The sequence below is a fragment of the Nannospalax galili genome, unplaced genomic scaffold, assembly GCF_000622305.1.
Source record: "Nannospalax galili isolate Female #2095 unplaced genomic scaffold, S.galili_v1.0 scaffold762, whole genome shotgun sequence".
Lineage (NCBI taxonomy): Eukaryota > Metazoa > Chordata > Mammalia > Rodentia > Spalacidae > Nannospalax > Nannospalax galili.
This window is the reverse complement of record NW_008350126.1, coordinates 2,959,045-2,977,398: the sequence shown is the minus strand read 5'-3', so window position 1 is coordinate 2,977,398 and position 18,354 is coordinate 2,959,045. Positions and strand designations below refer to the sequence as shown.

Sequence of the window (18,354 nt, the reverse complement as noted above, 5' to 3'; positions counted from 1 at the left end):
CCCTGGAAGAGACCTATTGCATACCTATCAAAGAAATTAGACCCTGTAGCAGCTGGATGGCCCCCCTGCCTGCTAATTATAGCAGCAGTGGCCCTGCTGGTTATGGATGCTAACAAGTTAACCCTGGGACAGGACCTGCTTGTGGCAACCCCTCATGCCCTCGAAGGGGTGCATGGTTGAGCACCCGATCGATGGTTGAGCAATGCCCGATTAACTCATTATCAGGCTCTGCTCCTAAATCCACCCAGGATCACCTTCCAGGGACCAATGGCCCTGATCCCAGCCACGCTGTTGCCAGATCCCGATCTCAGGGACCCACTCCATGACTGCACTGAAATTCTGGCACAGGTGCATTGCATCCAACCTGACCTGAAGAATGTTCCCTTACCTGACGCCAAAGAAACCTGGTACACAGATGGAAGCAGTTAAAGATGGGTAAAGGAAAGAGACTCTACATCTACACAGATAGCAGATATGCATTTGCCACTGCCCATATCCATGGGGCCATCTATCAAGAGAGGGGCCTCCTTACTGCAGAGGGAAAGACTATTAAAAATAAACAAGAGAACTTAGACCTCCTGCAAGCCCTCTGGGGCCCAACAAAACTAGCCATAATCCACTGCCTGGGTCACCAAAAAGGAAACAACCCCACCCAGAAGGGAAATAATCTGGATGACAGGACAGCTAAAGAAATAGCCCTGACCTCCAGGATCCTGCCCATTCTTGTTGATCCCAGAGCAAGGGAACTGCCTAAAACTCCCCACTATAGCCCTGAGGACTTAGCCTGGATACACTCTCTCCCTATGACACAATGCCTAGAGGGCTGGTGGAGGACAATGGATGGAAAAACTATCCTACTTCAGAATTTATGCATAAGATTGCTCAAGAAAATACATCAAGCATCACACATGGGCACCCTACCTCAGAATTTAGGCGTAAGATTGCTCAAGAAAATACATCAAGCATCACACATGGGCACCTGAAGAATGCAAGACTTACTAAGAAGGGCCAAAGTTAAAATTCAGGGAGGAAATCAAGCCATTGAAAAAATTGTTAGGCATTGTCATGCCTGCCAATTAACCAACTCAGCTCCATCCCATGCTAACCCAGGATCCTGGAGCAGAGGGACACAACCGGGTACGTATTGGGAGACTGATTTCACTGAGATCAAACAGGGAAAATTTGGATATATTTACTAGCATTCATAGACACCTTCTCTGGATGGACTGAGGCCTACCCAACCAAGCATGAGACGGCTCATGTGGTAGCCAAGAAGCTAATCGAAGAGACCTTGCCCAGGTATGGTTTCCCAACTACAATCGGATCAGACAATGGGCCAGCCTTCCTCTCTCAGGTAAGCCAGGGAATAGCCACTGCACTGGGGGCTGATTGGAAACTGCATTGTGTGTACAGGCCCCAAAGTTCAGGACAAGTCGAGAGAATGAATAGAACCCTAAAAGAGACCTTAACTAAATTAGCTTTAGAGACTGGCACAGACTGGGTGGCTCTCCTCCCCTTTGCCCTTTTTAGAGTAAGGAACACTCCATACCAGATGGGTTTGACACCCTTTGAAATCATGTATGGAAACCCACCTCCTATGATACCTAGCCTCCAAGCTGACCTAGTATCAACCTTGGGAGACCAGAACCTACTGGACTCACTCTAATGGTTGCAGCTAACCCACTAATGGGTCTGACCGCAACTCAGAGCCATATATGAAGCTGCTGTTCCCCCGCAACCCCACAGGTTTAAACCAGGCGACTGGGCCTTCATCCACAGACACCAATGGAAAAATCTCGAGCCAAGATGGAAGGGCCCCTTCGTGATCCTCTTGACAACTTCCACCACACTCAAATTGGACAGCATCGTGACTTGGGTGCACTACTGTCCTGAATGGGAGCAGTCACTTGATAGTAACTGTCCTGAATGTGTCTCAAGCCACTGGCTTGAGTGTGACATCCAAAATGTGTCACTGCTTCTCGGGAGAGCTTAGGACAGGCGCAACGGACAGAAGAGATTCTCACACATGACTGTTTGATTGCATTATGCGTTTACTAGGTCAAAGCATAACAAACACACATCAATACAAACACTCAAAGGGAAACCCGGTCCTCTAGCAGTTAAGAGTCCCAAAGTCTCTTGGAGTACCTTCCAGAGGTTAAGCCTTCAGGCACTCCATGTGGAGAGGTTCTCTAGTCCGCCGTGATCAGTGCACTCTCCCGGCTGAGGAGCTGTCTCTTGCAGGTTCTGCGTGGCAGCCTCCCGTCAGTCTCTGGCTCTCAGGCTGAGGTCCTCGATTAGGTCTCAGGCAAGGCTCCAGTCTGGTCTCGGGCAGAGCTTCAGGCAGAGATCTCAGGTTTTGGGCGATGTGCTGGGATGAGGCCCACGGATTCAGAGTCTCATGTAGCCAAGCATCAAAAGAATCTTTTTAGCTGCCAGATTTTATATATTTCTTTTCTGGCTGAAGTCCTTCTGACTTACGTCAGTAAACTTCAGTGTTTTCTTGAGATATGGCTCACAACCTGTGGTCACTTCTCACCAACCCACAGACACTCAACTCACATAGGTTCTGTTTGGTTGCTGGGTTACAACTTAGCTTCTTATCTACTTATCTATTTCACACAGTGTCACAGCAATGTTCAGTTTGGTTTCAGAGTTTACAGAGTTAATATTCATCTTTAATTTCTGATTTCTAAATTCCTAATAAATTCCTAATACATTCAGTACAACTACTCCCACGCAAAACCTGCCAACCCATTTGCAGTCCCAGAGGATTACAAGGGAGACACCTGGAAGGCATCCCCACACCCTTCGAATCCATTCAAGCTCCGCATCCGACGAGACCCTTCCTGCTAACCTGTCTGTTGTTGACACTGAACTGCTTATCTGCTGATGGCACCTTTCCTGCAAGTAACATGAATCCCCATATGCCCCTTAGCACGAGCCCCTGAGATACCTGTGAGCTGGCCAGCCAGAACCCCATGACTGGGTTCGCCAGTTACAAGACAAGGGGGGAATGTGGGACCCTGAGACCCTCTTCATTCACCTGCTAACCCCCAATCCCTCCAGACCCCCACTAATTGCTCTTTTAGCTTCTGTAAAATGCTTGGCTGCTGCTTTAGACATGCCTAGACATGCCCTGTCATGCCCTGACCCCACCTACTACCCCCCACTCCAGGAAACTATAGATTAAGCAAGCCAGGGCATGAAACTGCCCTATAAGGTAAACACGGAGACTCCTGGCCCCACAGATAACAGTCAGCACATTCCACAGCCCTGAGAATAGCACCACCAATAAGGAACCTCCAAGGCTGCATCCTATACATCCAATCAGTTTAAAATTATGTTGGTGCGTGCGGGCTCCTTGAACCAACCAAGATGTAACTTCAGTATCCCCCTCCTCTCTTTGCCTAAAACCTATAAAAGGCTCCACCCTCTCTTACTCCGGGCTCTCAGCATGGATCTGTTAAGTTGGTAAGGTCTGAGAGCCCGAGCTTAAGCCCGAATAAACCATAAACCTTGCTTTTGCATTTTGGTGTGTTGGGTCCTTGGTGGTCTTCTTGGGGTCCTGTGGATGAGGTACAACACTTAGAAGACATGCAGATGTTCTAGTTTTAGTACGAAAAGGCTCCAATGAATAGCATCACTTGCCCATGGTTTAGTAGACCACAGAGTATGTGCACCTTAAATGCTAACAGGCAGCGCCAACCAGCCCTGAGAGTGGCAAGTTGCACCACACACTGCCACACTCCCCACATGTTGATTACCTGCTCCTTATTACTCACTCTGACTTCAGCCAGGGGGAGGAGTCACGCGCATAGGATAATATATGCCAGCTTGTACTGTCTTGATGATCTCATTCTTTAAACTAATGGCCTTTTGCTTTTGTTCTTCCGCAGACTACCTAGTTGTAGATTTGTTCATTTTATTTTCATTGTGCAGGAGCCTCAAACTCAGCTCCTCACAGTTGCTGGGCAAGGCTTCTTCTTCCACCGAGCTACACCCCAGCCTCCCTTCTTCACCGGAGCAATTATCTTCTCTCCTGGATCTTAGGACTTCCGCCTCTTGGCTGGGGAGGGAACTCAAAGCCTGGCTCTACCACTGACCAGCACTCCAGCACACCTGATGAGTTTTTCATGGAGCTTCTTTCATCTGCCCTCATTGCTGTAAACAACTTCTAGTCTGAATTTTCAGATGTGACACAAAGGCTTCACACTCAAGCAGAAAATGAATCTGGTGGTGGCAGTGGGAGTGGAGGTGGTGGAGGGAGAGAAGACTGCTACACACTGAAAAGCAAAGATGTCTTCCTCTCTCCTTTCTCCACTTTATTTTTATGTGTGTAAGTGCACCAAGTGCACACAATGCCTACAGAGGCCAGAAGAAGGGGTCAGGTCCCGCCCCCCACCCCGAACTGGAGTTAGGGACAGTTGTTAGCCACTATGTGGGTGCTAGGAACTGAACCTCTGTAAGAGAAGCTACTAAGCAGGCTTTCCAGTCTGCCTTTCTCCATTTTAATACCATGTTTGTTTTAATGAACCCAGGACTCAAAAAATAGAGACAGCAGAAGAGCAGTGGGGCAGCATATGGGAGGCACTGATTTCCACCCCCACCCAGTACTGCAAAGATGCAAATAAACTTACAGCTCCGCGGATGGTGGGTAATGGCCCATTCCAAGGTGTTCTGCCAAGCACTTCCCCGGAGCACCCACCAAAAGAGGACTCTGGATGGAAGGGTGTGGACGAGCCAAAAAGAAGCAAATACACTCTACTTAGGCTGACTTCAGGGCCATCCTATACTCTTATTCACACAAAGAAGTGAGAGCCGCTTCAATTCTTCCAAGACAGGATTCCTGAGCTCAGTGCATAGGACTCAGCCCCATCCCCACCCCCACACTCATAGCCATATCCCACACCCACCCCACCTCCCCTACCCCCCATCCCCTCTCATATGAAGGTAAAAAGCAGCACTTTCTGGAACTCAAAGCCACCAAGCTAACTGGAATCCCCGTCAGGATGTGGAGCACTGTTGTATGACAGACCAAAGAAAGGATCCCATCCACCTAGCCTAGCGAGCCGGTGAGTTTACTGGAGTTGCTTATAGAAGCAAGGGTGACTCAAAGGCATCTGCATCCAGAAAAGCCAACCCAGCGTGGGTGATGACTCTCAAAAGCTGCATCCCTAGAGCATCTTCTTCCCCCAGCAGTCCCTAACTATAGTAGTCTGATTTTAAGTAAGTCAGCATTTTTCTGTAATAAAAACTTAAAGGGGAAAAGAGATTAATTTCTGGAAAACTACTAAAAAGATTTAAGACTGAAAATTTTTTGGTCGGTCCCTTTAGTGAAAACACTCTCTTGCCTCAGAGTACCTAGATACTGTCCCTTCCCAGTCACTGTGACATCATTTCCAATAAAATCACAACTGAGTTTCTCTAAAAGAATGTGCTAGACAGATGTGATGGCACACACCTTTAATACCAGCACTCAGGAGGCAGAGGCAGGTGGATCTTGTGAGTTTGAGGCCAGCCTGGTCTACATAGTGAGTTCCAGAACAGCTGGGGCTACAGGGAGACCACATCTCCAAAAAACAGAAGAAAAAAGAAAAGAATGTGCTAACTAGCTCCATTGTTTGTCACATGATTACGGTTATATATTCCTGTCACTGAACATTTTTTAATTCTTCATTTTCAGATTAATTTCAAAGAGACAGAGAAGTTGCAAGAACTGGTGTGAAATGCTAGAGAAATGGCCCAACAATTGAGCATGCACTGCTCTTGCAAAGGACTCAAGTTTGGTTCCCAGTACCCACATCAGGCAGCTCACAGCCATCTGTAACTCCAGTTCCAGGAGACCCTCTTCTGGCCTCTGAGTGCACCTATACTAGTGTGCACATACATACATACATACACACACACACACACACACACACACACACACAATGCTTAAATATACATCTATACTCAGATTCACTAATTTCCCACATCTTACCCTATGGGCCTCACCCTCTCTCCATACTCACAAGCTCACTATTTAGCTTTATTCTTTAACAGGTCAGCATGAATTCCTAAGAGATGATTTTCTACCTGAGTCCACACAGCTAACAAGTTCAGGAAAGCTGACTTAGAAGGCACTTTAAATAATTTCCCCCACCCTCTGGCTTCATCAAGAGTTCCAGAAATATCCATGACAGCCCTTCCTTTACCTCAGCACAGCTGTCTCACCATCCCTGCAGTGTCCCTTAAAACAGTCCCTGGCTAAGCTGTTCTGCCTCTCACAGCACTGACAGTTAACAATGCAGAGAGTTGCTTCCCAATATGGCCCTCCCAGTGGATGTACTAATCCTGGCTTATCACCAGATTCAGGTTCTTGTCCCCAGCTGGGATGTGGCCTCAGTAAAGTATGTTTACCAGAAAGACCCTTGTCGATCTATTCAAATTAGGTCATGAACCTGGGTTACCTAGCTAAGGTAAAGTCTGTGGTCTCTGGTCTAGTTATCTGTTGTCCCCCTGCAGGTAAGGAAAAATGGAGCTCCTGAGAACACACATTTCCTGCTCAGCCCATCACTTAGATTCAATACTCGGTCAATACTTAGACTCAGTACTCAGTCATCGCTTTGACTCAGTCCTAACTCAGCCTACCACCTAGACTCAGTGAGCCCATCACTTACACTCAGGACCCACTACCTAGACTCAGTACTCACTGAGCCCATCACTTAGACTCAGCCCATTACCTAGACTCAGGACTTACTGATAGCCCCACTGAAGCCAATCCACACAATCATTAACTACAGGCATCTTGCTCTGTAAAAGTGCCTTGCTTCCCCACCTCTCCCATTGATTTATGTATTAGAGTAAGTTAAGTGTTCTCTCAAAATTCATGTACACTCAGAATTCAGATGTGACCTAATCTGAGAAGTCTTCCTGGCAGTGATAAGGAACTTCAGATGAACTCATCCTACATTCAGGGTGAACCCTAAGTTAATAATGATGCCCTGCCATGAAAAGGGCACAGGGAAGAAAGTCATATAAGGACAGAATAGGGGAAGTCAAACACGGCCACAAGCCAAGGACACCAGGAGCCACCAAGTACTAGAAGAGGCAAAAGAAGATTCTACCCACAGCTTCCAAGGATTGTGGAGCTTACAGCTTATTAACTTTGGACTTCTACCTCCAGAACTGTGGGAAGGCAAATTTCTGTGATAACCATGGGAAGATAACTTCCATCTACTTTGTGGTACTCTGTAATGGCAGCCCTACAAGACTAGACATGGGTTTCTTATTTGCTGTTTTCTACTTTCTCAGTGCACGATCCATGCTTGTCTTGACTCACTGTGACGAGGTTTCATTGTCCCACGTTTGGCCACTAAAGGACTTTCAGGTTAACCCCTGTATGTCCTCAACACATCCATCACTTCAGACCACTACACACTTTCTACCATAAGAACATGACCCAGGCTCAGCTTGCACCTTCCTAGTCAGTCACATGTTTAGTCTTTGCACCAAGACACTCCAGCTCCTTTATGTGCAGCAGAGTTCAGAAACAAAGATCTGGGTACTGAGATTCTCAGTGGTAATGAGCTCATGTAACTGTTATGCAAAGAATGGATGTGGGTCACATACTACGGGTCTACATATGAAGACATGAGTCATCCTGACACCTTCGATTCCAGCCCATTCCCCAGATCTTCTCTTGCCTTCCCCCACTGCACATGTGTACCCCAGTCATTCCACAGCACGAAGCTTGGTTCCAACTTACTAAGCATGTGTCTCATTCACCCAATCCCAGTTCACACAAAATGCCAAGCCACTATCAAGATTTGTTTGCAGGTGTTGTTTGGTTTTCCCTGTCAGCTGAAGTTACACAGTCAAAGCAACACAGGCTAACATTCACATGAATGTTCCTATTTGAACATGTAGAACTTTCACATGTTGTAAAAGTCAAAGCATACAAAAAACATGAGAATGAACTAAGAAAGGAAGGAAGCTCTCTGAACAAAATGAAGAGGCGAACACGCTCAATGGCGAAAACTGAAAACTTTCCGTCTGAGATCAGTTACAAAACAAGGGTGTCCATTTGGCATATTTCTATTCAACATGGTAGTAGAAATTCTCGACTGAGCAATCAGACAAGAAAAATAATAATAGCAAAAGACATCCAAATTGGAAAGGAAGTACAATTATCTGTTTGCAGACAACACAATCTCCTAAGAAAGAATGAGCCACTAAGTACTATTCACATTAATAAACACTGAAAATTCACGGGACAAGAAAAAGCCCAAGTCAGCTTGTATAAAATAATTTCTATAAGGCTGGGCATGGTGGCGCACACCTTTAATCCCAGCACTCAGGAGGCAGAGGCAAGTGGATCTCTGTGAGTTCAAGGCCGCCTTGTCTACATAGTGAGTTCCAGGACAGCTGGGGCTACAGGGAGACTCTTTTTTTTTTTTTTTTTTTAAAAAAAAAAAAAAAAAAAAAAAAAAAAAAAAAAATTTCTACAAACTTATTCATAATTTAAAATACAAAAAATGAAATTAAGAAAGCAATTTCAATTATAATAGCACCAAGAAAAATATTTAGGCATTGCTTTTATTGTGGAAACAAAAAAAAAACTTGAACACTGCAAACTATGAAATATTCATGAAAGAAATTAATGATTAAAAAAGAAATTAATGATTTAAATACATCTGTGTTTATGGGCTGAAGACTCAAAATTGTAAGGAAGTTAAAATTACTGAACATGATCCATAGAGTCAATGCAATCCTTCACCAAATCCCAGCCAGCCATACATGGCTAATGACACCGGAAATGAGGCCAGTACAGCAAAGGAAATGAATCTCATTTTTTTAATTTGAAATAATTTTAATTTAAATAACCACATGTGCCTCACAGATCCTATATTCCACAGTCTAAGTTACAATGAGCTCAAGCCAAAATGTTTCTGTTTTCCAACTGCACATCCTGTTAACTGTCCCTGCAGGAGGGTGTGGAAGCCATTAGGCTGGAAGTAGTGGCGATGGCGGGAACCCTCCCCCACTCCTGCAGGGTGGGCAGCAGCCACATTCTCCCCTGATAACATCTCAGAAGTGGCAGAGTGCTTACTGAAACTCATAACAACACAATTAAATGTGCACACACTTCCCATTGGGGCCCAAGACCTTCTAAAGGCCAAGCTACTTGGTGGAATTAGGCAAAATTTTTCTGTAATTATTTCCTTCCCTTTTGGCTTTTTGATAGGGAGAAGGGGATGTTTCAGAATTGGAACTTAAAGAACGCCCCCCACCCAGAAATCTCATCAGTGGAACAAACCACACCAACACAATTCTGTTTCTGAAAAAGCTTTATGAAAATTTTCAACACTGTCCAACCAATGGCTCCTTGGCCACTCTGTTGTATGATTTCAAACAGATTAGATCCCAGACAGTTTTTATGACCACTGCACATGTAAGCAGAGCTGTCCCTCCCTCCTTTCCAACTTGGCAGGCTCCTCAACAAAGCCAAATAAATACATGCTAGGAAAAGGAGGCCGCACACAACCCAGATGACTGCCGCCATAACTCCTGGGCTGCAGTTCCTCTGGTTACTTCAATTTTTACTCCAAAATGCAAGAATGCCCCACTGCCCACTGAGTTTGGAAATCTAAGAGCCCAAAGCAAGTACTTTGCACCCAATAAATAGTCCGTGGACAAAATTACTAGGAACCACACACTCCCAGGAAACATACAGCCCTAGCTGCCTAAGGTGCTCTGCTTTGAAAGGTTGCATACTTGAGATGGGGGCGGTCCCCATTTAGGGGAGGGTCACTGCAAAGTTCCTCCAGAAGTAAACAGCCTAATAATAAACTTTCTTAAAAGGAACAGTCACAGCCTGGGGACCCACACAGGGAAGAGCCAGCCCAGGGGAGTCCCCAGCAAGGTGAATCCTGAAGTCACCATCCGGTGGTAAAGAAGAGTCTACCACTGTTTCCCCTCCAGGTCCCTAGGCAACCAGCAGATAAACAACAGAAGGCCTGGGTCACCCTGAGGGGGCAGCTCATGAACCTTTGAGCAGGTATACTTCATAGCCATGTGTCAGGTCTATGAACTACAACCTAGAATTACTTTCCAAGGAAAAGATGCACAAGGAATCTGCAAGTTTCCAGCTCTTAGGCAGATTAGCCACATCCTGCCCTTTAGGGATCCCAGTGCTTTACACCTAGCACCTTCATATTCTGGCCTCCCCTGACAACCCATTTTAAAGGAGTGGCAATTCTCAGCAGAAATCTTTCTAAAGGGGATTCATCTTCCCTACCAGTCAGAGGAGACTACTTCTAACCCCAGCATATCTATCCCCCTGTCTTCAGAAAGAGTCCCCCAAAACAGGGCCACATAAAGAACAGGCTCTGTCAAGCCTGAAAGTCCCTGAGGCAAAGTCTAGGCTAAATGTTTAAAGGGGCAACCAGTGAGATTCGCCACTGTAAGTCACACAGACACCAATTACAGCTAAACTCTGAGTAAACAATAGGAGCAACGTTTGACAATAAAAATAGAAATATCATTTGTGCATTCTCATAAAGTTGCAGACTACTGTCATCAAAGCTCCCCCAGAAACACAAGTTTTGAAGCCAGCGTTAATTTTTTTGCATGAAAAAAATATTAAGCAGAATTCTTGTTGGTTTTCTAATTATAACTCGTTAACCCAATCAAGTGCAGGCACCAGATAGGGATGTAGGGAGGTAGCTCTGTGGTAGCATGTGGGCCTACTAAGTATGAGGCACTTAGTTTAGGCACTACAATAGGAAATTTTTTTCAAAACAGCCTAGCTGACTGAAACCCTTCTGTGACAGTGCATGACCCACAGGGTTCACAATGTTCTCAGGGTGAGTCTTCTCGAGTGGGTGCCAGCATTCAACTTAAACTCATTATTTAATGCTAAAAAATTTCAAATGTACCGTTCTACTGGCTCGATACACAGGCATAATAAGAAAAACATGTCCCTTCACTATGTACACAAAATCTGTTTCCACATTCTTTTTATACAAGACGTTTTCATTTCTTTTCTTCTAGAAGAGTGGTTGATATCATTGGCTGTTGTGACCATCACTCCTGGGACCTGGGCCAGAAGCAAGCACTACCCTGTCAAAATGAGAGGAGGGAGACCCTAAAACTCATCACTCCTGCTTTCCCTACCCAAAGGAGTTCAGCATCCAGATCAGGTATTTGTGTCCCTACAGAACAGAATCTTCCTATAAAAACATGGAGAAAGAACATATAAACCCTTTTAAAATAACCTTTCCATGTTTTCTGAAATAGCGAATCATTTCAGGTATAAAACTCTCCAACTGAAGGAACTCACTTCTTGACGGCAGAAGAGATCTGGAACCCCCACATTCCTACCATATGCCCACTTTTGAATGGGAATTATTATATTCTTTGTATTTTCACCCACCTTGGCTAGCAATCCCTAAAGAAGATAAACTTGCCCTACTCCTTCCCCTGTAGAAATACAAATATTTCACTAGCAAGGAAGATTTGCCTCCATATAAGGTTCAAAAGTTAAAATGGCTTTGTTCATGAGACCCTTTCTCTGCACGGAGTGCAGTACTCAAGATGCTACACCAGAAAGGCAAGTTCTGGTTACAACCTTGATTTTAAGCAACCCAGGCATCATCCATCATCATCGCCCAGCTTCATCCCCACCCCAGAGCAAACCCCATCCCCCACCCCAGCTGCATCAAAGTCGCCCCCAGGCCGTGGGGTTTGCAAAGCTGTTTTCCAAGGCTAAGACTTTGCAAGGCAGTAAACCACTGAGTGGCTGCCAGCAAAAGCCGCAACTGCCCGTGGAGGCGATCTGTTTAAGGCCCCCAAGATTTCAAAAGACCGTCCAGATGGTAGGAAGACTTGGGGTATCATGCTGGGACAATGAGGTAATGACATTAACTTGAGACGAGGTGTACGTGTCTCATCCTGCAATCAGCGGTTCATGCTTTCGTGGACAGAGGTATAAATGCGAATCAAGTAATCAGAAACGTTCGACGCCATCAGCATCTGCTTAACCCAAACGCCCACCTCCCTGGGGTCGGCCAGGACAGCAGCAATGCAAGAGCCACAAGGCTCAGCAGGACTCAGGAAGAGCCAGGCACCCACACTGCCAACCGCAGCTTCCTAACTCTCACCTGCCTGCGGGAACGCGGGGCGGTGAGGGGCTCAGACGCCCCGGCGGGAGTATGGCGTATCTCACTGAAACTTCAGACAAGCCAGAGCCTCCAGGGCCTGGAGGCCGCGCCGGCCCTTCCTCACATCTGCAGGGTACACAGAATTGGCCCGGGACCCGGAGGCCACTAGGTGCTTCGGGGTCTTAACTGCTAGGGCCAGGGCCGCCTCCTCTCTCCAACGCTGGCCAGTCTGTCCAAGCACCCTAGAAACCGCTTCTGCACGGAGGAGTGTCGTGCACCCTGGCCGAGCACGCGCAGGGCCCCAGGGGCTAAGGGAACGGGCGAGGAAACCCCACCCGGGGACCCTCTCCCTCCAGCCGTGAGGCATTGAGTAGTGGGGCTCAAAGAAGCGGCTATCCCCACTGCCCCAGCGTCCCCACCCCCCCGCCCCGCAACACCTCTTTCGTCTCTACCAACAAAAGGAAAGCCAAGACCTTCGATCACGCGGCCCCCACCCACTGCCAGGGCAGTGACTAGCTCAGGGCCTCTTCTGCCCTAGGAGCAGGCGGAGCATAAGGGTCCGTGTGGCCTGGAAAGGTGACCTCGGAAGGAAGGATGGACGTCTTGGGACGCCCTGGGCACTTCTGTGTATGCTGATCCCGGCCACCGCGGACGGGCAAGGGACTCCCCACCGCCGCCCACCTCAGCCTCTGGAAACACTTAGTGGTCCCCAGGGCGCAGCTTATTGGAACTAGCCCCAGGCGACCGAGTGCGCTGGCCCAAGCTGGCGCCGAAAGCGCGGCTCATGGCCCTGCCCGGCGCCCCTCGATCGGGAGCATCGGCGCCGGCGCGGCGGCTCAGGCCGAGTGGTGGAGAACCAGGCGATGCTCCAAGCGCGCGCAGCCTCCTACCTGAGGTCCAGGGCGTCCAGAGCAGAAACGCGGCAGCCGCCCAGACGGCTCGGGCGCACAGAGAGGCGCACGACGGCCGCGCCCAGCCCCGGGCCATGCTGTGGGCCATGGATACCCGGTAGCCCCGCTGCACGCTAGGCCTTCGCGCTTCGGGTCCGGGCGCCTCCGCCCCTGCCCGCCGCGCGTCCGCTCCTTCCTCCCCGCGCTTTGCAAGCTGGTCTTCGAGGACCACCCCGCCGTCCCTTTCTCCCGGGCCCGATGCGCTGCTCAGCTGCAGCCAGGGCTCGGGCTGGCTTCGGAGGCTCCGGGACGCGGGCTCCGGCGTCCCCCCGGCCGCCGGGACAAGCGCGGGGGGCGGACCTCGGGCGGGCGCGCAGGAGGCAGGGTCCCCGGCTCGCCCGCCCCGATGGGCAGAGAGGCCGGCGCCGGCGCCCTCTGCCGGAGCCACTAGGGGGCGGCGACCCGAGCACGCGGGAAGTCAGAGCCGGATCAGCCCCCCGAGTCCAGGGAGCTGCGCCCGCCCTCCAGCCCATGCCTCCGGACCCCGGGACACAAAGGTGGAGCCTCGGGCACATCCACCCGCAGAGTGCCCCAAACCGTTGCCACCCCTGTCGCGGGGCCGGAAACCTAGAGACCTAAGTCACTGATCAGAAATGCCAGGAGACACAACGCAGCCAGCCTCACTCACCTCCACAAAGGGAACTTAGTCACCTGGTCTCAGAAACCCTGGCTAGGCGCAGAAGGAAGAGGTGAGGCGAGGGCTTGGCAAAGATGTTCAAGAAAATAACTGGCCACGTCCCCACGGGCGCCCTGCCAAGCCCGTTGGGGACAATCAAGGCCCTCCTAATCGCGCACAAACTTCAAGTGGATCAATGTGCAGGCAGCCGGCGGAAGCGCGATGCTATCTGAAGCCACCTCAGCTTAGGGTTTACTGTTGAAAGCAAATTGTATCGCTTTACCCATTAAAGGCAGAATGCTATTTGTCTCTGCAGAGCCCCCGAACATGCAAAAGTAATTTGCTTCATTTATAAAAAGACATTTTGTACATAATTCAAATAGCATACTTTATTCTTGCATTTGCTTAGCACATTCAAAGGTCTGGATTTGGAAGGCCTCTTGTTTCCTGCTAAGGAATTTTCTTTGTTTTCCTCTCGGAGATAGGATTTGGAGTCCCCTGCCTCTCGGTTGTTTGTTTTGTGCGATTTAACTGATTACTGATCAGTGTTTTTTCTGGAGCACTAGTCCCTGTTAATTGGGGTGAGGGAGGGAGACCTTTCAGAGCTTGCTTCCCTGAAAGTGACCCCCACAGCCTCTGACACGCAGGAATAGAAGTCTAACTGTGGTCTGCTCACAGAGAGCCTGAACCAGGCCTGGTCCCTCCCTCTGCTGGGTTTGGAACATCTCCACAGTTCTCATCCCTGCAACCTGCCTCTGGGAGACCACCCCAGCACCCGTGCCACTAACCAGGGCATCCTGCAGGTGCTGAATCAAGGGTGTCATTAGGGTTTGCATCTTTTTCCCTTCCTTTTTGGGGCTCTTAAAGACCCTTTTAGAGTAAGGCAAAGTCTAAGGGTTGAAGCATTTAAATGCTCATGTGTGTGTGTGTGTGTGTGTGTGTGTGTGTGTGCAAGCCCTTGCCCCTGCATGAGGTGTGGAGGCTAGAGGTCAATGACCAGTGTCTTTATTGCTTGCCACCTCAATTTTAAAACAGGGCATCTCACCTGAACCTGTAACTTCTTGGTCAGTAGTAGCAAGTCTCTGAATGAGCATGTCCCTGCTACTTCCCTTCCACCCCACCTCCCAGTGCTGGAGTTACATATGCACACAAGGTTGCAGCTTTTACCTGGATGCTGAAGATCCCAATTCAGGTCCTCACAGTTGCTCAGCACTTTACCCATTGAGCCATCTGCACTGCCCAGACAGAGGCTACCATGCTAACCAGACAGGGCTGGGAAAACCAGACAAGGGCTGCAGAGAAGGGTCCTTTGAGGCCCACCTGGAAAAATCAGTCACTTCTAAAGGTTTGTCACCTTTGTCCCTCACAGAGGGACATCAGAACACTTTTGATGTAAGTTTGAAGCTTGGGCTCCAGACCCCTGCCTCCGTAGCTGTACCATTTGTTCTTGTAGGACCTTCAGGAAAAACCCTTACCGTGCATGCCCTTATCTTTCTGCTGTTTTCAAATAACTGCATCCCACAAACCTGATCCAAGAGGTTTTTTTTTTTTCGCTTGTTTTTGTTGTGTTTGGCTTTTTTGTGGTGCTAGGATTGTACCCACGGCCCTGCACATGCTAAGCAAATGCTCTACCACAAAATCATATCCCCAGGCATTGACCAGTTCAATAGCAACATATTGCCAACAGTTTCTAGGCTGAGGTCAGAAATGTGGGTGATGGAACATATAATTCCTTAAAGCTTTTTTAAAATCATTTTTTGCACAGTTTCTCTTTCCCCCCAGATTTCCCTATCAATAACTCCACCCTGCTTCCCTTACCTCTCACTCCCTCCTGTTGATTCACAACTGAAGGATAAACAAGTAAAACCGAAGAGGTTAAAGCACAAGCTTTCTCAACAGTTAGTGTGGCTTAGAGCCAAGGGCAAAGTGGAATTGTATTTTCCTTCCCACTGGTATTAGTTGCCAACCTCTGTGGAACAAATTACCCCCAAACCCAAGAGCGTCAGACAGTAGATATCTATCATTTCACATAATTTCTGTGGGTCAAGAATCCAGGGTGGGAGAAATAATTTGGTTTGTAAAGTAGTTATCATGCAAGCACAAGGACCTGAGTTTGATCTCCAGAACCCACATAAAATAAAGTCATGGCCTGGTAAGATGGGTAAGCACACTTGCCACCAAGCCTGACAACTTGAATTTTATCTGGAATCCCCACAGAAGAGGAAGAAAACCAACTCCTACAAGTTGTCCTCTGACCTCCATACACACCCACCATGACACTTGCACACATAAATATAACAAAAATAGTTTTTTAAAGCCAGGTATGGGGGACTGCAAGATGGCTCAGCCAACAGAGTACTTGTTACACAAACATGAGGACCTGATTTAATTACCAGAAAGCACATTAAAAAAGGCCAGGTGTGGTGGTATGCAGTTGTAATCCCAGCACTGAGGAGGCACAGACAGATGGACCCCCAGGGCTTGCTGGCCAGGCACCCTAGCCTACTCAGTGAGTTTCAGGCTGACAAGAGCCCCTGTCTCAAAAAACAAGATGGACAGCTCCTGAGGAATGACACCCAAAGTTGACCTCTACTACCCATATGTGCATCTGCACAAACACATATCCACATGCATGTACACACACACACACACACACACACACACACACACACACACACAAACGTTGGGGGGAGGGGAGGACGGGAAACAGGAATTTAGGACAGACTTAGGTAGGTGGCAGTAGCTCTGGTTCTGCCCAGAGATTAAAGACAGAAGTAAACCAGAACCACCGTCACCTGGTGGCTTGTTGAGTGTGATGATTCTCAAGCAGTAATATAGATGACACAGGCAGAGCAAATAAGTTCTGGGCATAAGCAGGGACCCTCAGGGTCTAATCATGTGGACCTCTCTATAGGGTGTCCTTATAGCGTGACAGTTGTTTTCCCCAAAAGAGAACTAGATAGAAGCCACAATGTCTCTTAGGACCTGGCCTTGGAAGCATACAGCATTATTTCTCCAGTGTTGTATTGGTTACCCAGGACCCCCCTTCATCATAGGAGAGACCCACGTGAGTCTGAAGAAAGGAATCCTTGGAGCTGCCTGGCACTACCCCTATACAGGAGACAGCTGTCATGATGCTTCAAATGCCAGGCAGCAGGGAAAGTGAGCACACTCTGCACTAGCAAGGGGAGGAGGAGGAGGCCAGGCATGCTGTCAACAGCAGCAAGCATACTTGTAGGGACATACATTCCCAGGGGAGTGAAGAGCCAGAGTGAAGGCTTCTGGGCCAGAACTTGACCAGAGGTGTTCTGTGATATCTGGGAAACAATCTGTAAACCAGGGTGGGGATGATGTGTGGGTTAATTTGTATTTTCCTAATAAACAGTAATGTTCTGTACCTTAACTTGTACTATAGTAATATATTTCCTATGTTCATTGACTGTCTGTAAACTTCTTTGGGGAATATCTCTGCAAATCTGTTGCTTTTGTTTTTTAAGTAGGGAAGCAGAACTTTAACCCAGGGTCTCCTACATGCTAGGCAAACAATTTGAGCTACATCCCCAGCCCTTGTTTATTTGAGATAGGGTTTTGCTCTGTACTTCAGGCTGGCCTGGGTTTTTGTTGTTTGTTATTGTTGTTGTTGTTTAGAGACTGGGTCTAATGTATCCTAGGCTAGCCTCAAACTTGTTATGCCGCCAAGAATGACCTTGAAATTATTTCTGCCTTTGCCTCCTGAGTATTGGGGTTGCAGGCATGTGCTACCACATACACATTATGGAGTGCTAGAGATTAAACTTCAGGCAAGCTACACAAGGATACTACCAACTAAGCTTACAACCCCAGACCTCTGGTTTTCTTTTTCTTTTCTTTTTTTAAAATTTTATTTATTTATTTTTTATTTATTTATTTATTTATTTTTTTAATACGGGGTCTTACCATGCAGCACTGGTTGACCTGGAACTCACTAGGTTGGCCAGGTTGACCTGGCACTCACAGAGGTCTGCCTGCCTCTGCCTCCCAAGTGCTGGGGTTAAAGGCGAGTGCCAACATACCTAGCTACAAAGAACTCTTTAAAACTGAAAGCCAAGAATACATGCAACCCAATTAAAAATGAAACCCAGGGTTGAGCAAGTTGGCACACCTTTGATCCTGTTATTCAGGAGGCAGAGGCAGATGCAGCTCTGTGAGTGCCAGTCCACCCTGACCTACGTAGGAAAGTGAGTTCCAGGCCAGCCAATGCTACATGGTGAAGCTCTGTCTAAAAAGAAAATAAAAAACCATTATTTGTAATAACAACTCACTTGAGATACAGAAGTGGTTTTTTCCCATCCCTGACCTTTCTTTTTTTTTTTTTATTTTATGTTTTTTGATGCTTTTCCGTAATCAGGAGAGCAGTTCATGGTTGAAATCTGATTTGTCCATTCTTTTTTATTTTATGAGTAGTGCTTTTGGAGTCTCAGGGAATGCTAAGGCAGAGCCCCAAAAAACAATAATCAGTAAAACTCTGGAAGATTTGGACACACCAAACTTAAGTCCACTAATGTGGAAAATAAATGGCTGAAATTTGGGGCCTCTGGGAAAACCAACACAAACTAATGTGCTGGAGTTTCCACTTAGTCATTGCTTTTCAGTTAGGAAACTC

General features: G+C 47.6%; 1 protein-coding gene across 1 annotated transcript in view; it reads right to left on the bottom strand.

Moving 5' to 3' along the window:
• Window positions 1-13,364, bottom strand: part of Ror2 (receptor tyrosine kinase like orphan receptor 2) — a 227,763-nt gene extending 214,399 nt beyond the window's left edge. Inside the window, exon 1 of the mRNA XM_008847348.2 lies at window positions 13,037-13,364. Within this exon, the coding sequence (XP_008845570.2) occupies window positions 13,037-13,145 (109 nt within the window). The 5' untranslated portion in view covers window positions 13,146-13,364. The remainder of the gene's footprint in view (window positions 1-13,036) is intronic.
• Window positions 13,365-18,354: the final 4,990 nt, after the last annotated feature.